Source organism: Bos taurus, chromosome 3 (genome assembly GCF_002263795.3).
Source record: "Bos taurus isolate L1 Dominette 01449 registration number 42190680 breed Hereford chromosome 3, ARS-UCD2.0, whole genome shotgun sequence".
In the NCBI taxonomy this organism is placed as follows: Eukaryota; Metazoa; Chordata; class Mammalia; order Artiodactyla; family Bovidae; genus Bos; species Bos taurus.
In genome coordinates, this window is record NC_037330.1 from 18,564,900 (window position 1) to 18,588,280 (window position 23,381).

General features: G+C 45.0%; 2 protein-coding genes across 2 annotated transcripts in view; one reads left to right on the plus strand and one right to left on the minus strand.

Annotated features, from left to right (window-relative positions):
• Positions 1 to 23,381, minus strand: part of LOC112445945 (mucin-4) — a 97,822-nt gene that overhangs the window by 59,989 nt on the left and 14,452 nt on the right. The window lies entirely within an intron of this gene.
• Positions 14,847 to 21,384, plus strand: RPTN (repetin). The gene is made up of 3 exons (XM_010803075.4): positions 14,847 to 14,912; positions 16,177 to 16,334; positions 17,061 to 21,384. The coding sequence occupies exons 2-3, from the start codon at positions 16,197 to 16,199 to the stop codon at positions 20,631 to 20,633; spliced, it is 3,711 nt and encodes a 1,236-aa protein (XP_010801377.1). The 5' UTR covers positions 14,847 to 14,912; positions 16,177 to 16,196; the 3' UTR covers positions 20,634 to 21,384.

The window sequence follows — 23,381 nt, forward strand, 5'->3', positions numbered from 1 at the left end:
AGGCACCTGCACTGCGTCTGCTGTGGCTGTGGGTGGCCCTCAGCAAACCTCCTTGACACCTGCCACACCCCTTGCCACATACCTGAGCTCTGTTGTTACAAGGCCCTATAAGGGGGTGGGGCCCAGGGACAGGGACTTCACACCCCAAGCAATTATGCCCAGATTTCCCAAATATGCCCAGCTTGAGCCTACAGAGAAACAGAAGTATGACCATAGGGAAATCTGTGAGGCTTAACAATGCATTGTGTCAGGTAGATGCCCTAATTCAGGAGCTAAAAGCTTTTAAACTATCATCTAGTGTCTTTAATCCCCAAATGCTCTTAATCTTCTGAAACACCTTTGCATTCTTGGGAGCATAAGGGTGGCAACAGCTATTATCCTCATTTAACTGGGAAATAGAGGCCAAGAAAGAATCAGTCATGAAGCCTAAGACAACAAGAAAGGTGAGATGGGGAGGAACTTGAAATCTGGGGAGACATTCAACAAAGAAAGGAACTGGCAGAAGGCCAGGATAGAGGACTGGAAGTGAAGAGAGGGCACGCTGACTCAGCCTCCCATCTCATCTGGAAAGGCTTCTCTGACACCCTCCAGAGAGGATGGTTCCCTGCTCCATGCTGCCTCAGGGCCCTGAGTGTCCTAACACAGCATCCCTCACGTTGTTGGGACTGAAAGGTCCACCAAGGCATCCATCTCATTCATGGTGTGTCCCCAGTGCCTAAGCTTTACTGAATAAACTGGAAGGACTTGGATGGGAAAGGAAACACTAGTGACTGATGCACAGAGAAAAGAGACTGAGAAGTATGTGGCTAAATGTCTGGCCTCTGGCTGGGGCCAGACCAAAAACTTCAGGCCACCGTCAAATGCAGCCTTCCCCAGCCACCTGATTACAAACCATAACCTGTCCCTGCCCCCACTCCACCATCCCAGCACGTCCCATCCCTTCCCTTTTTTTATTTCTGTCCATAGTGTTGTTGTGGTTCAGTCGCCAAGTCATGTCCAACTCTTTGCCACCCCGTGGACTGCAGCACGTCAGGCCTCCCTGTCCCCCAACGTCTCCCAGAGTTGTACTTGCCATAGTACTTGGCACCAACCAACATACTACATGTTATTTATGTGTTTATTATATTTCTTCCCATCCTAGAATGTACTAGCTGTATGAGGACAGGAACTCACTGATGTAACCCTCATTTCTAGAACAGTGTCTGATGCACAGTAGGTTATCAATAAATGTTGATTCAGTGAAAGAATCATGGAACAAATGAACTGCTCTCCAACCTATGGTTCACAGTCATCCCCAAGCTTTCCAAACGCAAACACTTCCTCCATGGTTTCTTCCCTGTGTCTCCCATTCCAAAGGACCCACAGGCAATGTAGATCTGGTGCTCCCCACTCTGTCTCTTTCTGACCCTCCCTCCATCCTTTTTGCTCTCGACAACACTTACTCCTTGCCTACTGCTTCTCCCTTTCATTGCACAGGCACACAGAATCATCTACAACAGTCAATCAGAAACCAGCCCTGTGTGCATTTGCCCAAGATCCTACTTCTAACAGAGGCAGCAGGAGTGAAATGAAGCAAAAGTATAGAAACTTCTGCTGCCAGATGGCTAAGGACAGTACCAGAGCTTCCAGAAATCCATGAATGGATTCTTATTCTTCAGCTAGCATCATTTGTTGGAGCAAGGAGCCGCCTGAAATTTGTCTGTTGTATAAAGCAGAACTTCTTTTTCTTTCTCTCACCTTTCTCAAGCCTTCAGGTATGGGGACTTCCTTATTCTATTAGGTGTTTGTGGAATGGCTATATTCGTGTAATATCGGCCTTTCTTAACCTACGGTCTTCCATGTAACCCCTTCCTTGCTGTTATCCTCTCTAAATGAGGAGACTTAATTTTGTCATTCAATTATGTTAACAGTGATTTAGGGAACCCACCATATGACTGACACTTTTCTAGACCCTGGGATGATAAGGTTCTTACTTTCTAGTAAGGAGGAAAGACAATAAATGAGAAAATATGCAATAAACCAGGTGATACTTGCTAAGAAGAAAAATAAATCAGAGCAATGAAATAGAATTAGAAGATGATGAGTAGCAGGGTAGGGGCGGGGAGGGGGTCTACCATGCAACCAGGAAGCCTCCTTTGATAAGGTGACATTTGAGCAGAGACCTGAAAAAATGAAGAATCATACCATATGACTATCTGTGGGAACAGGATTCCAACCAGTGGGAACAGCAAGTACAGATGCCATGAGGTAGGAGGTTCTTTATCATCACCTCCTAGTTACCTTTTCTAAAATTTTGAAATTATTTCTCAGTTAAGGTATGCAGGTAACACCAGTGGTAGAGAATCTGCCTGCCAATGCAGGAGACATGAGACGTGGGTTCAATCCCCGGGAAGATTCCCTGACAGAGGAAATGGCCACACACTCCAGTATTCTTGCCTGGAGAATCCCATGGACAGAGAAGCCTGGGGGGCTATAGTCCATAGGCTCCAAAGAGTCAGACACAACTGAAGTGACTTAGAACATAGCATATAAGGTATAGAGTCCAAATTTGCACTCAACTATTTCAGGGACTGGTCCACCAAAACCTCTTAATTATAATGATGATTGAAAAAAAACCATAGAAGTTACTGAGTGCTTACTATGTGCCAGTCACTGCCTGGTTCACCCAGCTCATAAGCACCAGAGCCAGAATTCAAACACCAGGCCATCTGGCTCTGGCACCAGGGAGATTGAGAGTAGTCCTGTTGTTCATTTGCAGTACACATATCAGTGACACCCATCATTTGGGTCTCCTTTTTATTTCATTTATCCTAAGGACACACTCTGTGCCAGGCACTGTGCCATGAGGGAGGGACACAGGAATACGCCAGAGATGGAGCCCTTGAGCCCTTGGGAGGGCCACAGTTCAGCAGGGAGGAGAGGCACAGACAGCTGGAGCGCCACACAGAGGCCGAGCACTGCAGATGTGGTGATGCGGTGCAAGAAGAGGAGCCCAAACACGCCTGCATGGAGGCACAGCCTCGAGAAGCAGGGAAGGGATTCCTGGGCCCCCTGCATCATGTGAATAGCTCAGAGCCCACTGCTCCCTATGGATAATCTGGGCTGGTTTTAGTAACAGTAATAACCATAACAGTAGCCCCTGGTGTCAAGTTGATCACACACCAAGGACTGTGCCAAGACTTTTACATACAGAAAGAAATGTTGCAAGCAGCTAACATTCCTCCAGAGTCCACTCTGTCTTCACCACCCTCCACGCTGGAATGGAGACAAGAGACCCTGCAAAGACCAGCATCTGTATGTGCACATTCTAAACATCTACTGAGTGATAAGAGAAAAGACGTGTATGGGGTCTACTGAGATAAGCCTAGAATAAAAATATTGGCCTGCCATTATGGACCAACCTTCATGCTTTCTGGGAAGATCGAGGCAGAGGGACACTGACATAGATGGGGAGTTGATAATAAAAGCAAGCAAAGGTTGCTTTCCCAAAGGAAGGGCTCCACGTGAAGTGGAGGTACTCCCTTCTCCTGGTGTCTGAGACTGGGCCCCCCGTGTGGGGAGGCATGGCCTGGTGGGGGAAACCCCAGAGTGTAACAAGGAGGGACCGAGTAACACCCGAATCCGCATGTGCCGATGCAAACACTTCCTGCAGCACGCAGGCCCACAGCCCCCACCCCCCACCCCCCGCCAGTCCTCCCTTCTCAGTCTTGGAGCAAATTCTTCAAGTTTAACCACGCTGAAAACTGATAGTCCGCAGACCCAGAACTGGAAGCAAGATCTTCTGACACCAGGTCTGGCTTTTCTCCCCTGCAGTGCAGTTTACAAGCTTCACACTTTAAATATTTTTCACTGAATGTGTGTGTGTGTGTGTGTGTGTTTTGCATTTGCCTACAAACGAATTTCATGTCACTTTCTGGACTAAAAAGATGGTCACTAAAATCATAATAGTCACTGAGAGAATGACAGAAACAATCTGTCCTTGCTTCCCTCTCTCCTCCCACCTCCCACTCATGATCCTTCCATGGTGGAAACTGCCCCCCTCTTCTTCTGCAAGATGCATTGCTCTCTACGAACATGTGCCTTACCAGGAATGCTAGGTGGTTATGGGGATGTATCATGAAGGAACAGGTTATGACAAAGATACAGGTGTAGCTTAAAATAGATACTCTAAAATGGTTTACTTTCCATAGTACACACCATAAAGATTCAAATTAATGGCACAGATCTTATTGGCCTCACAAAGTTCCTCCACTGCTTCTCAAATAGAGTAGTTTAAAGCAGTATCTCACCATCTGGGTGGCTAATATATTAAATCATAGTAGGAATTAATCCTTATCCATGAAGTACTTGAGCTCCTGACACATCCTGTAAATGGAAACCTAAATAAACTCAGGAGTGACCCAACTTGGTCAGGACTTCTGATGCCCAGTGAGTTTCCAGAAGGTGATGATAAGGGCTGGGGCACTTCGGAAGGGAAGGAGATCACCCACTGACCACACCCTTCCCTGTCCTGAGCGCTACATGAGACATCCTCACACTTGAGCTCATTTAATTCCTACAGCAATCCTGAGTAGAACTGGGATTCCCAAACAGACCTGCTTGAATCCCTTCTGCCTGGAGCTGACTAGAGAAAAGAGCAGAACAAAGAGTCTCAGAACAAGGAAGACTCCACGTTATGTGTATTAGAACATTGAGATTCTAACCATCATTTTACCACTGAATTCCTGTGAGACCTTATAAAAATCACATGGTCTCTCCCAGGCCTTAATATTTCCCTTTTCAAAGGTAGGGAGGCTCTGGGTACTGGAAACGTCTTGTTCTATGGAACCTGAGAGGCTTAGGAAGCAGGGGCTCTGATCCTTTCAGAAAGCAGGGAACCTTCCTGCCCTCACCTTTACCAACCTACCTCCTCACAGCAGAGTCAGGCTCCAGAGGCCCCTGTTGAGGGGGCTATAACCTCTGCTTTTACATACCAGCAGGAATGGCTGGCAGGCTGCACAGATTAATAGATGAGAGATGCTGGGATAGGCAGCCAGGCTCCGATTGACTTTGGCCAGCCTAGGCAACATGCCACAACAAAATCCTCCTCCTGCTGCCACTCTTCCCCCCACTAATCCCTGAACTGTGGCCACCTTCCCCTCTGCTCCTGGGATAGGAAGGTGCTGCTGTTTCTGGATGCTGCAAGAAGCTAATGATTTCTTTCCTGCAGGGTGACTGGGGCCACGTAGAGCATCTGTGACCACAATAAAGAGGTTGGAGATGAAAGGGGGGTGATTAGGCAGAACTCTAATGGCACAGTGGTGTGGTAATTGAGCCAAGTCATGGCTGGGGCACACAAAAGGGTGGGAGGCTGCTGGGGCAAAGATGCTGAGCCAAGAGAGAGACAGAGCTTGTCTAGGCTAATCCCGCTGCAGGGGAAGAATTTTTTTACATTTTTATTGGAGTACAGTTTATTTATAATGCTGTGTTAGTTTCAGGTGTACAGCATAGTGAAAGGTTATACATATATTCACTCTTTTCTGGATTTTTTTCCCCCACAGAGGTCATTACAGAGTACTGAGCAGAGTTCCCTATGCTCTACAGTAGGTCTTTATCAGTAACCTATCTGATATATAGTAGCGTGTATATGTCAATCCATATCTCTGTGGGAAGAATTAATGATGATGAAATGTTGCTCCTCTCCCAACCCTGGCCCCCAGCTCTGCCATAACCTCTCCTTAGAATCCTTTTTTATTGTTAATGGGTCTATCCTCCTTACTGAACATTTGTCAAGATGATGAATGAATGAATCAGTCAATGAAGAAAATTCAAACTTGGTCTCTAACCCCTCCATCTTTCCTTCATTGTTTCCTAACTATGTTAAGAATTTGTTAGGCGGACATGACAGGTAGGTATATTATTCAAGTGTCAACTGCCCTTACTTTGGGGACTAAGTAATAAATCACAGTGGATTGGGGACAGCATCCCTCCCAACTTCCAAATAATCTCCACCAAAGAAAGCCCTAGGTCATCCCCTAGTGACTTCTAATACTCTCTCTGTGCTCTGCTGGCAAAAGTCTCATAAGGATTCCCCCCTTTACTGAAGCCTTTGCAATAACTTCCTTCAACCACCTGCTTTTCTCTTCGCGCTGATCCAGCACCCTACTGCTCCCGACAGCTGCAGGAATGGGACTCAGGCAAGAGTTTCTTGGAGACAGTGGGAAATCTGCCCCTGTAGGGAGCTTTAGGATTGGTACCTGCCAAGGATGACCTGGGCATTGAACACATGTGGCAGACATAAGGCAAGATGACCTCTGGAGGCCTGATGAGTCTGACTCTCACGCAATACTGCTTTCAGATTCCCTACTCCAGAGCTCCCCATGCACACGCTGCCCAGTGTCACAGAGGCGCTCATCTACTGAGGAGAGCTGTGCTCCTGGGCTGTGCCTCAGACTGACCCCACCTTCCCAGCTGAAAACCATAGTATCTAGCTATTTCTAAGGAAACTAAAACTGTTCTTCTGTTATTTCCCTGTGTAAGTCCTTTGTCATTTCCAGACCTTCTGAATTTATCAGAGCCTACCCCTGTGGGCTTCCAAACCCATCTACCTGCTCCATGCTCTGTAAGGAGCTATAATTTTCACAAAATATTCTCTTCACCCCAAAGAGTCAAACCACAAACAAGCTCTAAATCCCAAATCAGAACTCCCCATGGAGCACAGACCTGTAGAGGGGGAAAGTCATCCATTCAGCCACATGTTGGGGTCTAGCACTGTGGCAGGGCACATGGGAGGCATCGGAGGAAGGGAACCCAAGGTCTCTGCCCTCAGAAATTCATTATCTAATTCAGAGAGAAGAACTACACATGGGAAACAGCAGAACGTGCTAAAAGAGAATGATGAATTAGGGTTCAACTGTATGTTTCAAAATCCTACTCTACCTGGTGCACAGGAGCCAGAGAAAGGCATCCAGTCTCATACTTAAACAACACCGCTCTTGTGATGGCAAAGCAGACTTTGTGGGAGACACACAGAGGGATTACCGGGCCATCTTGTCCCTCATAGAGCTCAAAGTCTAATGATATAACAGACAGGGCAAACTATATCTACAGTATACCAAAGAGAACCCTGAAGACACCCTGAAAGGGCAACAATGTGGGGGGAGGGGACAGAAAAGAGAGTGCTGATGAGGAAGACTTGGAAATTTTTTTATAAAAAAGGTAAGTATTTAAATGTGTTTAAAATAGGCAACACTTTGATAGATAGGAACAGGGAGCAGTGTGAATAAAGACAGACAAAGGGAAAGTGCAGGATTTAGTGAGAGAACATCAAAAGTCCCTTGTGGTTAGAAAGAAGTCAGACTATGTGAAACCACAGAGATCTGCTTGCCATGGAGGGCCTCCAAGAGCATGTTAGCAATCTTGGATTTGATTCTGATGGAAAAATCATAACCATTTATTCTTTTGAAAAACTGTAAGCCTTCTTGAGAACAGAAAATCACTCTAGGGATCATGTTGAAAAATAAGTTAGAAAGGGAGACTGAAGGCAAGAAGATGTGTTGATAGCTACACAACAGTCCTAGCAAACAGTAACGAGCTCCTCCCCTGAGCAGCGGCAGGAATGGAGGGGAGGCAGAGAGAGACAGGGAGTTGGGACAGATCTGAGACTGCAAAGAGACCTGAGGGAGCAGTCTTGCAGAGGTGGGAAGATATCCAGTTCACCCACTCACAGCTTCCAACCTCCCCACCTCTTTGTGTATAAATAAGGAAACTGAGTCACCAAATGGAAACGTCTTTTCCAAGTTCATAGCAAAAGTGAGTATGGGGTGCTGATGAGAACCCTGGGCCTCCAATTCTCAGTCCAAGGGCTCACTGAGGCACCAAGGTGAGGGAACAGAAAAAGCTACAGGGAAAATTATTATTATGATTAGTGACATGTCAGACTGAGAAAGACAACTACTATATGTTATCAAATATATGCAAAGTCTTAAAAAATTAAATCTGGAAGAGAGCTGACTGTTCTTCAAGGCAAAATAGGAAAATGCCTGAGTACTGATTTCTATATACACAGGTTCTCCAAACTCATCTCTTCCCATCCCAATGGAGTTGACTCAAGGGGTGGAAGGGAAGGGATGGGGAACTGAAAACACTGAGGGGACCCCAAAGGAACTGCTAGTAATGCCTAAAGTATGATCGACACGTCACAGAAAATATGTTTACCTACCTTCCCCACCCCATTTCCTCCACTCCCACTTTACCTCAGGACACATTCATTCTTTTGGTTAACAAATCTTTATCAGGCATGTACTACTGTGGGTTCTTTGGTGGCTGCTGGGTTGCAAGGTTGCACAAGACACCTGGGAGTTGCAGAGCCTTAGCAGTTAACTTGAATCACTTGCCTCTGCCTAGGTGTACCTCAGCCAAGCTGGCTTATCCTGTTGGCATCTTCAAGCCAAGACCTTTAAATCAACAATCTCTCTCTAGAAAGTTTTGTAAAAACAACTCAAAATGGTTTGATAGTTCCTCAAAAAGTTAAACACACAGTTATCATATGACCCTGCAACCCCACCTTAAGATGCACACCCAAAAGAACTGAAAACACATGTCCACACAAACACTTTTACACAAAATGTTCACAGCAGCATTATTTATAATTGTCAAAGGGAAGAAACAACCTAGATGCCTATCAACAGATGGATGGATAAACAAAATGCAGACTATCCATACAGTGGAACATTAGCCTTAAAAAGGAATGAAGTGCTAATTCATGTTCCAACATGGATGATACTTGAAAACATGCTAAGTGAAAGAAGCCAGTTATAAAAAGCCACATATTGTATGATTCCATTAATATGAAATTTCCAGAACAGACAAATCTGTAGAGATAGAAAGTAGATCAATGGTTGTCATGATATGGAAGACAGCAAAACAGGGAATGACTACTAATGGACACAGTTTCCTTAGAAGTAATGAAAATATTCTAAAACTAGATTTTAGTGATGGTCGCATAGTACTAAAAAACATTGAGCTATACACTTTAAATAGGTAAGTTGTATGGTGTGTGAATTGAATTACATCCTAATAAAGCTCTTCAATGAAGGGGGAAGAAAAAAAACCCTTAGAAACCTGACCTAAATGATCCAAATTCTGCCACATGTGGCCAACTTTGAAGACATCTGTTTTGGCCTGTGGCATTATTAAACATGACCTAGGAAGTAACTAAAATGCCATGGGTTGTGCTCAGCAATGGCTTCTGACACTTTCTAGCTCATTTCATTGGGGGAAAATATGACCTGAGACATTGAATGATGGGATCTTATATCCAAAAACAAATACTATAGTAAAAGAGAAGGCTAGGCTACCAGCTAGCGATGTGGGAGCCCAGCTCTAGACTAAATCCTGTGCATTAGACCCCCAGGAACCCTAGACCTCCTTCCTTTGACTCATAACACATTTTCTGACGGTGGAAATATTGCTGAGGCTGCTGCTGCTAAGTTGCTTCAGTCATGTCCGACTCTGTGTGACCCCATAGACAGCAGCCCACCAGGCTTCCCCGTCCCCGCGATTCTCCAGGCAAGAACACTGAAGTGAGTTGACATTTCCTTCTCTAATGCATGAAAAAATGAAAAGTGAAAGTGAAGTTGCTCAGTTGTGTCTGACTCCTAGTGACCCCATGGACTGCAGCCTACCAGGCTCCTCCGTCCATGGGATTTTCCAGGCAAGAGTACTGGAGTGGGGTGCCATTGCCTTCTCCTCACTAGCTAAGGCTAGTGTTAAAAAACCACTGACTCTCACAGATGTCACTAATAGGGGAAATGGCCTGTAATTAACAGAAGGGTAATTCATCTGCCAGGAAAGATTTTTAAATGAGAACTTATTTATACAGATGATAATAAATGACCTTTCAATATCAAGAAATCTCAAAGAGTTTTATGTCTATTAATCAGTCCCTCTCCTCTCCGTGGGGAGGTATTCATTTGCCCCATCTGCAGTTTATCTACTGGCTTAATGCCAAAGGGCTAAGCAGGAATGGAGGGGCCTTCCTTTGTAATATGAACAGTCATCCTCCACATCCTGTAGATTTCATCTCATTAAATATGCACCCAACATCTCAGCAGAAGGAAAAAGGAAGTCTAAGAGTTCCATGATAATTATCCTTAATGATTTGATTAAAATAGGACAAGGAGACTCCCTGAAAAACTCTATTAGCTCAAAATAGTACCTGACACACCCACAGGGCACTTCTGCATCCCAAAGAAATGGAAACGAAAGGCTTCCAATAGGGTCACAAGCTGTAGGAAAGGGGCAACTGGAGAAACTTCTTCCATCCCATTCCGTCTATTATAAAGGCAGAAGGATACTTTTTCTGTGTAATATAAGTGTCCATCTTGTCTCCCCCAATAGATTACAAGCTCCTGCAGTGCAGTATGATTTAAGAACTGGAGAAGCATAGGAAAATAAATATTTGACTGGTTAAGCATCAGGAGGTTCCCCTTTCAAGGCTGGATTCCTTCATAGCATGTCATTAAGAAGTTACTTTGTTCTTACCCACTTCAGCTTTTGTGGAAAGCTATGTCTCTCTTTGGAGAGTAGACAAAGTCCTGTTCCAATGGAAACATTGTTACACAGAGATTGCCAAGAAGGGCTTCCGAATAAGAAGAAGCTGCATGACCTTAAGCAAATTATTTATCCCTCTCTGAATCTCAGCTATCTTTTTTGAAAACTGATAATAATCCCTGCCTCATGGAGTTGTTGTAGAATTAAACAAGACATCATATACGAAATGCTTAACATAGAACCTAGCACAATAAATTGCAGTTTAAATTTATTAGTTCTCTGCTTGTCTTGAAATTCAAATAGTTCTCTGCTTGTCTTGCCTTTGAGACAATATGTCAACATTCCAACATGAATTTAAATAAAAGAAGCAAAACATATTAAAAAACAATGAATAAAAACAGCATTGTTCCTCATGCCATTTACAACACTAAGTAACAGAACACCATAATTGTCCTCTGGTTTTCCACAGAGGAAGACTGAGGAACACAAAGTTCTTAGCCCTTTATCAAATTCATGAACAGAGTAAAGTTAAAATAAAACCTCTGAAAGAAAAGTAAAAGTGAAGTCGCTCAGTCGTGTCTGACTCTTTGAGGCCCTACCAGGCTCCTCTGTCCATGGGATTTTCCAGGCAATAGTACTGGAGTGGATTGCCATAACCTCTGAAGACCCTACTAATCCTAAAACTGCAATCACAGCATCTTAGAATGCTAATGCCACAAAAAAAGTTTAGAGATCAGTCCAACACTCTCCTCTAGTAGACAAAGAAACTCAAGACCAAGAGATTAAGTGATTTGCCCCAAATGACTTAGTCTGTTCCATGATTTCTTCAAATATGTGCTATTTCTAGCCCCTGAATTCTTCTTTTTTCCCTCTAATTAACCTCTCTCAATACTCTTATCAATGACAGGAGCAATTTTACTGCAGAGAAGGAGCCTGTGTTTCCCATCCTTCAGTGAGATTGAAAGTTCACTTAAGGACAAAGACTGTGTCTTTTATCTCAATGCCTACAAAATGGCCCTCCATATTCTCACAAATCCCCACTGATTAAGTCATTGAGCAACATAAACAGTTCTCTGCTTGTCTTATAGGAACTTCCTAAGTGTTAAGTGCATGCAGGCATAGCAGATCCTACTGTTAAGAACATAATCTTTCTCTCGACTACATCAGGCAGAGAACTCTTTATCTAACCCGAAGAAACAGTTCCTAGGGAGCCCTGGAAGACGCCAACAGAGAGGAGCCTCTTTCTGTCACAGTAGCTGTTGTCTTTAGCCCCTATTCACTTCACTTCTACTCCCTTTACTTATCTCTGGGGTCACCAAAACTTCTCTAGGTTTTTGGTTCTAATAGACGTATTAGAAGAGACATAACTCATAAGTTGAGACACAAAAGCAGAAGGAGAATATTTACATGACCCAGCTCTCAATATTAAAGTAGTGACCAGCTCTGCAAGAACTCCAACAGCAGAGGGTGCAGGAATGACAGTGGAGGAGCGGAATCTTCCACCCTGCTCAGCCCACTTCAGAAGTCACATTTCTTTAGTACCCCCCGGTTCTCCCAGTTACACAGGCTTGAAGATTTGGAGCTCCGTGAGTTCTCCACCTTCCCTGCCCTTATCTAATGTCCCCAAATCCTGTCTTTCCTTCTATCATTTGCTGTTGCTGTTGTCATTGTTCAGTTGCCCAGTCACGTCTGACTCTTCGCAACCCCATGGACTGCAGCATGCCAGGCCTCTCTGACCCTCACCATCTCCTGGAGTTTGCCCAAGTTCATGTCCAGTGCATCAGTGATGCCATCCAGCCATCTCATCCTCTAATGTCCTGTTCTCCTTCTTCTACCCTCTTCTCCTATCATCTGCTACCTCCCTATCATTTTGAACCTCTGCATCCAGGTCAAAGCCCTTATCACTTCCCACATGGTTCATACAGTAAACTCCTACTGGTCTCGCTTCTTGGATATTCCTCTTTCCAATCCATCCTGGACAGCACAGTCTAGAGGGAGACAGCCGGCAACCCCATCACAGTCAGGTTAACTGACCACCTTCCCTCAAACAATGTTTTGATCATGTCACTTTCTTAACTAAAATGTTCCCTGCTCCCCATTTCTCATCAAAATAAACCTGAAAGCAGGCTCCAAAGCTGCCTCAGAGAACGTGTAAGAAAGCATATAGACTGAGTGACTTTGCCATTGAGCTGGGTAAGGGAATGAGGATTCCAGGCCTGGCTTTAGCCAAAGCCCTGTGAGACCCTTGGCAAAGTCACTCAGTCTATCTGGATCTTAGTTTCCTCATCTGTAAAACTAGGAGGCTAAGACTATATTTCCTTTCAGATCCAAAATTCTGTAATTCTACTCTTCTGTATACCTTCTGCTCTAGCCAGACTCACCAACTCACTCTAACCCAAACACACCCTATGAATTCTCACCTTTGTACCTTTGGTCTTTCCCTTCTCCCACCAGGATGTCTCCATTTTCTCATGCCCACCTGAATCTTCAAGGAACAACATAAACCCCCACCTTCTAAGGGAAGCCTAGGCTCAGCCCATGACAACTCCATATGCTCCTGGGGTTGCTAACACTCAGCACTTCTCCTGTCTTGCTACTTGTGCTCAAAATCCTTCCATATGTGAAGGTACTTTACTAGAACTGGACCAAAATATCTCTGTTCTTTTGTGATTCCTTTTCAGAATCCTGAGCACACAGTGAATAATAGCAAGTGTCATCACTGAAAACTGATTGATGTACAGATACCTAAGAAAAAGTCCAACCACGGATCTATATGTTAGACAAATTAGAAAGGAGGGGTAAATCCAAATTTCTTCTTTACACAAGATTTTCAAATGCCTCCATAATTCAATAGTTCATTTACCCCATAAATATTTACTAAGAATCTCCTGTTTTGAGACATTGCTGGCATGTCACAGGTGCAGAGATGGAGAACAGAGACTCAGGTCTCTGACAAGTGGCTCTATTCACAGATACCATGAACTTCCACATTGTCCTTCAATTCTAACTTTTTAGCAAGAACTTAAAAGTATCCAGTGGCGGCAGCTCCACCATCATCACACCCCTCCATTCCAGAATTGGTCATATATCTAATTCTCCCTCTAGCCTCCAGAGCTGTTAAATGAAAAAATTTAAAAAGGGACTACCCTGGTGGTCCAGTGGTTAAGAAGCCACCTGCCGGTGCATGGGCACAGACTTGATCCCTGGTCAGGAAGATCCCACATGTTGCAGAGCAACTAAGCCCATGTACCACAACTACTGAAGCCCAAGCACCCAGAGCCCATGGCACCACAAGAGAAGACACCACAGTGAGAAGCCAGGGCACCGTAACAAAGAGAAGCCCCCACGCACAGCAACTAGAGAAAGCCTATGCACAGCAATGAAGACCCAGCACAGTCTAAAATAGACAAATAATTTAAAAAAACAGAAATGTAAAAAATATTAAAAATAGATCAATAGATTAAAATACGCATATCCACTTCCACTGGGCTTCCCAGGTGGCACAGTGGTAAAGAATCTGCCTGCCAATGCAGGAGACATGGGCTCAATCCTTGGGTCAAGATGATACCCTGGAGAAGGAGGATGATACTGTCTCCTACGTTCTTGCCTGGAAAATGCCATGGACAGAGGAGCCTGGCAGCTACAGTCCATGGGGTTGAAAAGAGTCAGACATGACCGAGCATGCACGCACACACACACACACACGCACACACACACACCCCAACATTAGCAAAACAAACCGAAACAAATCTCTTCCAATAATTATGTCCTGGCTCTCCACCTAGACTCTCTAGTCTCTGCTTTGACAGATTTTTGTGCCGTGACCTGATTAGTATCCTTCTTTGGTATGATTGACTGTTGCCTTCCATTAGTCTCGATAAGTGACACATGCTAAGGATGTATTTGGCCCATGCCTCTGTCTTTTGGGACCCCTGCTGCAGGCATGATTGGAGAAGTAAATGGCAACCCACTCCAGCGTTCTTGCCTGGAGAATCCCAGGGACAGGGGAGCCTGGTGGGCTGCCATCTATGGGGTCGCACAGAGTCGGACACGACTGAAGCAACTTAGCAGCAGCAGCAGCAGCTGCATGCATGCCTACACATACACTCCCCTAATTAATGGGGCCAAGACTTGAACAGTGTCACTTATTGTGATGCCAACAGGTTCATGAGTAAATGGGGGAAGTAAATAAATCAAACGGTTTGCAGAGGGAGAGGTCAAGCTGGGCTGGGCCCAGAGTGATTCAGGTTCTGCCACAGAATGGGTGTCTCCTGGGATGGTCTAGTAGGACAATTAAAACCCCTATAAATAGGATGGGTTTGCAGGTGTCCAGTATCCTCTCCGGCTTCTGAATCCTCTGTTGATACCTCCTCAAGCAGGTAAGACATGCATGGGGAAGCAACAGCAGAATCCAAGAGCCTCTTGGTAGGGGCTGTGATGTGCTGGGCTGGGGAGGTACCCTGTGGCTGTGGGTACCTTCCTGCTTCCTTTTTTGCCTCTATCTGAGAATATGATAGCTCAGGGGGATGGCGGGAGGGATGTACTTCTGAGTCCGTAAAATACACATGCCATTGTTTCTGTGTGTCCTAGGCATCCCAAAATAAAGGACTAGAACTCTTGATGGATAAATTAGTCGCCCATAGTGGAGCATTTCCCTTTTGTGTAAGTTAGGCCAGACCCAAGAGTTTAGGGCTCATTAGGGCCAAGGCCCCAGACCATGGGACCACAATAATATTCAAGTCTCACTGCAATGAACTGCCATAAGGGACTCTGCTTGTGTCCTGCAATTCATCATTTGTCACTTATCCCTAGAGGCATCAGTGGCATGCTTTTGGAAATCTAGTGTGCTTTGCAGTTAGGACTTCAGTCTAGAGGCCTGCAAACTCAGTAACTAGAATTTTTACATCATAGAAGAAATATTGAGATGGAGGCTACAAAAGACTCCAGCCTCCCAACATGGCTACGTAAACCTATCTGACTGTACGTATTTCTTCTCATCTATGCAGTTAATTTAGCTTGCTATTTTTATCTAGAACAGTTTTTGTATCCACTTATTCTACTTGCAATATATTTATAATATTCCAACATGACTATCCAGGCCAGAAGCACTTGCTGTAATTTAGTCTCTCAGAAAGCTTCCTTGGCAAATGGCAAGAGACCTCTAGCCTTCTTCCCCACCTAAGTGAAACTCATTAGAAGACTGAGTCCTATTCAGAAGAATCTATTGAGTGCCCTCTTCAGTGTGCTGGTCTTTGGTAGAAAATTGTGCCTTATCATACTGGCTTCTGGCCCTACCTCTACGGCCTTCCTGATCTCCCTTCTTTTTCGTTCTAATATGAGCGTTTCAATCAAGCAAGTCCCATGTGAAGTAGAAGACAGAGCATACAAAATCCCTATAACATTTTGTATTCTAGGATATCGTCTCTTTTTATAGCAGGGGACACATAGTTTTCACCTTTATTCCATTGAACACATGATATTTGGAGTCTGACTGTGGTCAAAGAGAGTGAAGAGTATAGCTAACAATGAGCTCTGTCATTTCTTAAACTTTTTTCTCTGACCAAAAGGGGCCACTTTTCCTCTGGAAATGCTGTCTCCTGGTCTTCATTGTAAATACAGACAATATAATGTTTCTTCTTTTAGGTTCCTTCATCTTTGCCAAAATGACCGAACTCCTGAACAGCATACTCACCGTGATTAGAGTGTTCCAGAAATATGCCAAAGAGAATGGGGACTCCACCTCACTATGCAAGGAGGAGTTGAAGCAGCTGCTCTTGGCTGAGTTTGGAGACATCCTCCGGGTAAGATGCTCAGACTTTGAGCCCCATGGAGACAAATGTGAATTACACTGACACCTGCCTTTAGAACGTCATGCTTTTTGTTTTATTTGTTCATGATCTACCCTGTAACTAAAAGAATTTCAGGCAGCTCCTTAGTAGTTCTCTTCCAGCACACACACACACACACACACACCTCCTTGTATTTTTGTTCAAACAAGAGGGAGTACAGCTCAGGCTGGAAATCATTTCTCAGGAGAAAATCTGAGATTTGTATCTTGATTTCCATATTTAAGTGTTGTCCACACATCTCATTCATTTATTTGTTCAGTAAAGAGTCACTGAACATCTACTACATACCACCATTCTGGGCACTGGGGATACAAACATGAATAAAACCAGCTTCCCCTCCCTCCAGGATCTCACAGTGTGGTTAGAAAAACCAGATGAACAAACAATACAACATAGCATGGGGTGGAATGGGATAGCTTCCTCAAATGATTCAAAGTAATTATTAATGAAGCTGATTTTAAATAAGTGTATCTATCCCTACTGTTATGCTCCCATTGGTCCAGCAAGGGATGAGATTCTGAGAACCAGCTTATCAAAGACTAGAACCAAGCATAGGCCACTTTAGATTAGTGGTTTCTCAATCGAAGGTTTATGCAGGACTAAATGGACTGGGGCACAGATACTGACACTATCCAAAGGAGAACATCTGATTTTTTTGCTTGTTTTACCTTTGCACAGAGACCAAATGACCCAGAGACTGTGGAAACCATCTTGAGCCTCTTGGATAGAAACAGAAACGAGCATGTTGATTTTCATGAATATCTCCTGATGGTGTTCCAGTTGGCCCAAGCCTGCTATCATAGGCTGGATAATGAATCATATGGAGATAGAACCTCTCAGCAAGAAAGGAAGCAGGAGGGAACACAAGGCCATACATTTCCAACAAATACAGGCAGACAACACAGGAAGAGACACGAGGGAGAAAGGCAGGATTCCTGCCACAGTCAGTCTGAGAAACAAAGCCAGGATACCCACCAAGATCAATCTGAGAGACAAGACAGGGACTCTCGCTACAGTCAGTCAGAGAGACTAGACAGGGACTCTCACTACGGTCAGTCTGAGGGACAAGACAGGGACTCCCACTACGGTCAGACTGAGAGACAGGGTCAGGACTCCAGCTCTGGTCAAAGACTGAGTAATAAATCTGGCAGTGGCAATCCTGAAAGACAAGGCTATGTCTTTGCCCTAAATCAGTATGAGAAACAACTTCAAGATTCTCATTGTGGACAATCTGATAGGCTTGGACAACAGTCAAGCTATGGCCAGTCTGGAAGACTTAGAGAGGATCCTCAGTATAGCCACACAAACCAACAGGAATCGGGCTCTTATAATGAACAGTCTGGAAGGCTGGGTCAAGAATCAGGCTATGGTCAGAGAAATAGGCAAGAATTGGAGTCCCACTATGGCCAGACAGACAGACAAGGTCTGAGCACTCACTGTAGCCAGACAAGGCCAGACAGACAAGGCCAGAGTTACCATTATGGTCAGACAGACAGACAAGGCCAGAGCTCTCACTATGGTCAGACAGACAGACAAGGCCTGAGCTCTCAATATGGTCAGACAGACAGACAAGGCCTGAGCTCTCACTATGGTCAGACAGACAGACAAGGCCTGAGCTCTCAGTATGGTCAGACAGACAGACAAGGCCTGAGCTCTCACTATGGGCAGATGGACAGACAAGGCCAAAGATCTCACTATGATCAGACAGACAGACAAGGCCTGAGCTCTCAGTATGGTCAGATGGATAGACAAGGCCTGAGCTCTCACTACGGGCAGACAGACAGACAAGGCCTGAGCTCTCAATATGGTCGAATGGACAGACAAGGCCAAAGATCTCACTATGATCAGACAGACAGACAAGGTCTGAGCTCTCAGTATGGTCAGACAGACAGACAAGGCCAGAGTTCCCACTATGATGAGACAGACAGACAAGGCCTGAGCTCTCACTATGGTCAGACAGACAGACAAGGCCTGAGCTCTCAGTATGGTCAGACAGACAGACAAGGCCAGAGTTCCCACTATGATGAGACAGACAGACAAGACCTGAGCTCTCACTATGGTCAGACAGACAGACAAGGTCTGAGCTCTCAGTATGGTCAGACAGACAGACAAGGCCAGAGTTCCCACTATGATGAGACAGACAGACAAGGCCTGAGCTCTCACTATGGTCAGACAGACAGACAAGGCCTGAGCTCTCAGTATGGTCAGACAGACAGACAAGGCCAGAGTTGCCACTATGATGAGACAGACAGACAAGGCCTGAGCTCTCACTATGGTCAGACAGACAGACAAGGTCTGAGCTCTCAGTATGGTCAGACAGACAGACAAGGCCAGAGTTCTCACTATGATGAGACAGACGGACAAGGCCTGAGCTCTCACTATGGTCAGACAGACAGACAAGGCCTGAGCTCTCAGTATGGTCAGACAGACAGACAAGGCCAGAGTTGCCACTATGATGAGACAGACAGACAAGACCTGAGCTCTCACTATGGTCAGACAGACAGACAAGGTCTGAGCTCTCAGTATGGTCAGACAGACAGGCAAGGCCAGAGTTTCCACTATGATGAGACAGATAGACAAGGCCTGAGCTCTCACTATGGTCAGACAGACAGACAAGGCCAAAGATCTCACTATGATCAGACAGATAGACAAGGCCTGAGCTCTCACTATGGTCAGACAGACAGACAAGGTCTGAGCTCTCAGTATGGGCAGACAGATAGACAAGGCCTGAGCTCTCACTATGGGCAGACAGACAGACAAGGCCAGAGTTCCCACTATGATGAGACAGACAGACATGGCCTGAGCACTCGATATAGTCAGACAGACAGACAAGGTGTGAACTCTCAATACGGTCAGTCAGAGACTGGGGAAACTAGGCAAAATAGGTGCTTCCAAGGGAGCGAGGGAGCAAGCAGAGACTCACATGTTGAGCAATCAGGAAGGCCAGGAAGACCAAGTCAATATACTCAAGGACAGGAAGTAAACCGAAATCAGGGACAGAGATTCCAGACTAGGGAAGGGCAGCAGAACAGTCGCCAGGCATGGGAGTCCGAAGAGGACAGCCAACACAAACTAGTAGCACAAATTCAGCAAGAAAGGCCACCCTGTCACAGCGGGAGAGACTGGCAATCACACAGTGGTGAGCAGGGCCACAGACAGGTCCAGACCAGGCAGAGTCATGGTGAGAAGCAGAGCCACCAAGCAGAGGAAGAGCAGGACCACCAAAGCTGTGGTAGACACAGTCATGAGGGTCAGGAAACTCCACGTGAGACATGGGACAGGGAAACCCATGAAGATAAGCAGACCCCTCAGAGACGAGACAGGCAGACTCATGAGGATCAGCAGACCGGTCAGAGACAAGACAGGCAAACCCATGAAGATGAGCAGACCCGTCAGAGACGAGACAGGCAAACCCACAAAGATGAGCAGACCCGTCAGAGACGAGACAGGCAGACTCACGAAGATGAGCAGACCCGTCAGAGACGAGACAGGCAGACCCACGAAGATGAGCAGACCCGTCAGAGACGAGACAGGCAGACCCACGAAGATGAGGAGACCCGTCAGAGACGAGACAGGCAGACCCACGAAGATGAGGAGACCCGTCAGAGACGAGACAGGCCGACTCGTGAGGATCAGCAGACCGGTCAGAGACGAGACAGGCAAACACGTGAAGATGAGCAGACCCGTCAGAGACGAGACAGGCAAACCCATGAAGATGAGCAGACCCGTCAGAGACGAGACAGGCAGACCCACGAAGATGAGCAGACCCGTCAGAGACGAGACAGGCCGACTCGTGAGGATCAGCAGACCGGTCAGAGACGAGACAGGCAAACACGTGAAGATGAGCAGACCCGTCAGCGACGAGACAGGCAAACCCATGAAGATGAGCAGACCCACGAAGATGAGCAGACCCGTCAGAGACAAGACAGGCAAACCCATGAAGAGGATCAAAACCGTCGACAACAACAGGATTGGCAAACCCATAAGGATAAAGAGAGGTATCAAGAGTCCCAGTATCGACAATCCCATGGGACCCAGGAAGGATGTGCCAACAGAGAAAAATTTCATATGAATGAAGATGGCCAGAGTCCAAGTTCCCAAGGAAGATGCAGTGACCTGGCCTTCCATCCAACCCAGAATGCTGGGAGGCCTCAAAGAAGAGAACAGGGTGGAAGTCACCCTATCAAGGCAACTATTGCTCCCAATCCACTCTATGACTATGTACAAGAGCAGAAAGGGGTTTGGCACTAGGCTGTGCATTGCACCAAGAGCTAAAGCAACATGAAGCCAAGGAAGAAATCTACACATCAAGTTCATCCTTACTTCTGCTTAAGAGATTGAAAATGTGTATCTTCATTCTCTCCTCTACTCTATCTAACCACAAGGATGCTTTTAGGAACTAGAATTCACTTCTAGGGCATTTCAGTTCTTTGATCAGCAATTCCAGAATGCTCTGGTTGGGTAAAATCTGAGTGGTAAATTGGGTGAAATAATCAGATCCCAATTTTGATTAATTTGGGGATTTAAATCATTTCCTGGTTTGTTCTCTGTATAGGTGGGACATGATTGGATCATTGAAAGGTAAGAATTTCACTCAAAAGTTCAGAAACAGGAAAGGCATTCTAAAGATATACATTATAACCCAAGGAGAGGACACCAGAACTTACAGAGCTCTTGTGGCTAAACCATCAAGAATTGCAAGCCTCATAGCCTACACTAAAATGAAATACAGTGAGAGGCTGCTAGACATCCACAGCACCCCCAAGCCCATGTCTCTACCCCTCATCAGGACTGGCCACTGAGCTATCATGAGAGCTGATTGGACTGATTCCAGTTCGATGCCTTTTAGTTTCTGATCACATGAAACAGAAAACATGTCATCTGTTGGCAGATTCCAACAAGCCAACACTGTTGATCCCTAGCTCCTGGAGCCTGAAAACCTTTCATGAGAAAGTCTATGGAATTGTATTAAAATACCCAATAAATGATTGGTGAGCATCAACCTCAGTGACTCTTTTCTTTCTTCACTATGGGGCCATCCTATCTTCACTTGTAGGCATTTTCCAAGGATAAGAAATCATTTCTCCACTTTTAAGATCTCTTTGTTCTTTGAGCTCCTGAGCACTTAAAATAATAAGAATCAATATGAAACAAAGAACAAGGAGTCAAAAGGAACTTATCTAAACATCGTCTTCAGCTCCTTCCCCTGCAGAGGAGTCAAATTTGACTCCTTCCGCTCATTCAGCTCCATATTCAAGTGATCATTGTGTGTGTGTGCGCTTAGTTATTCAGTCATGTCTGACTCTTTGCGACCCCATGAACTGTAGGCCACCAAGCTCCTCTGTCCATGGGATTCTCCAGGCAAGAATACTGGAGTGGGTTGCCACTTCCTTCTCTAGGTGATCTTCCTGACCCAGGGATTGGACTCAGGTCTCCTGCATTGTAGGCAGATTCTTTACCATCTGAGCCATCAGGGAAGCCTGCAAGTGATCATTAAGTCTTGCCAACTCTACATCCACCACACCTCTTAAGTCTCTTCCCACTTCTCCATCTCCACCACCCTAACCTCCCTTCTCTTCAGTGACCTGAGAATAAAGTTCATACCCCTTAGCATGGCACACAGGACCTCCACAATCTAACCCAAATGACCTACCCAGCCTAATCTCATGAAAGACTCCTCCAAGGAACATTTAATACTTTTTCTTAGTGTACCATAGACTTTCAATAAATCATATTTTTAATATACAATTCCACAGCCTGGAATACCTTCCCCCCTCTTTCAGTCTGGCAAAAACCTCAGCATCCTTTGTGTCCCAACTAAAATATCACATCTATGGGCAGCTTCCCTGGATACTCCAAGCATTCTTTCCCCTAAATTTTTACTCATTCCTGCGATATCATTTGTTACACTATAGTAATTCTCTCCCCTACCAAACTGGAAATAAGACCATATCTCACTCAAACTTGTACTACTTAGCACTTAGTGCCTCCACTGAAGTTTAGTGGCCCTCATCATTTGTTGAATAGATAGGCAGATGGAGAAAATTAGTCTGACTTCAGAATAAATTCAACTGAATATTTATTTGGGCTTTCCTATCTATTATGCAGTAATAGAAAAAGGAAATTAATGAGATCCTTATTCAGTAAGTGAATGGAAAAATAACCTCTTTGGATATTTTAATCAAAAGGGGATTTAGTGTCCAGAATTATATGGGTTGCATCATTGAAAAATAGGAAGCAACTTCTGGAACTATTGGGTTCAATACATCACCAGTGCCACAGTTAAGGAATGAGAAAGCTGGAATCCAGAAGTGGCCTCACATTGCTGCCAAAATTGCCTATCAACATCCATGACTCCATAACCATATTTGCCAAGAGAAATAGCCCAAATCACAATATCTTCCAAATATCATGCAAAATCACCTAACTGATAAAATGTAATTCACATCTAGAACTCTAGCATAAGGGAGTCTAGGAAACACAGAAGTAGATAAGAATGGATACTGAGGACTATCAGATCGTCTTCAGCATAGGAAGGATATAAAAACTCATAACAACAATTCCTTTCCTGGAGAACATTCCTATCTAATAGCAAGAAATATGTGTACAGAAAAAAAACCATTAAATAAGACAAAATGTCCTAAATACAAGAAAATTGCTGTCATGACACCAAGAAGGGAGTAGCTCTGCTTGAAAAGGTTTTAAAAGGCTTTATGGAAAGCATCTAAACTAGGGCCATGATCCTAGGAGAGAGGGGGATGAGAAAAGTCACAGCTTGTCCTGGGCCTTAAGCTCAATGGGGAGGCCCATATGCTGGCTACTATTTAAATGGCATAATTGTTCATAGGTAAGATGGGTCTTCTTCACAAATGTTCTCCACAACTTAGACTCACCCCAGAAAGCTAAAGCAGAGGGTGGAGAATAAACCAGGGTGAGTGGTCTCAAAGTCTGGAAGCTACTCAGGGCTCATGGAGGCTCTCAGTGGGTGAGCCAGACAGT

What these genes read in the sequence shown, in the direction of transcription:
- RPTN (XM_010803075.4), top strand. Translation starts at nt 16,197, where the DNA reads ATGACCGAACTCCTGAACAGCATACTCACCGTGATTAGAGTGTTCCAG. An exon ending in AGTTTGGAGACATCCTCCGG is followed by an intron (nt 16,335 to 17,060) that starts GTAAGATGCTCA and finishes ACCTTTGCACAG; the next exon opens with AGACCAAATGACCCAGAGAC.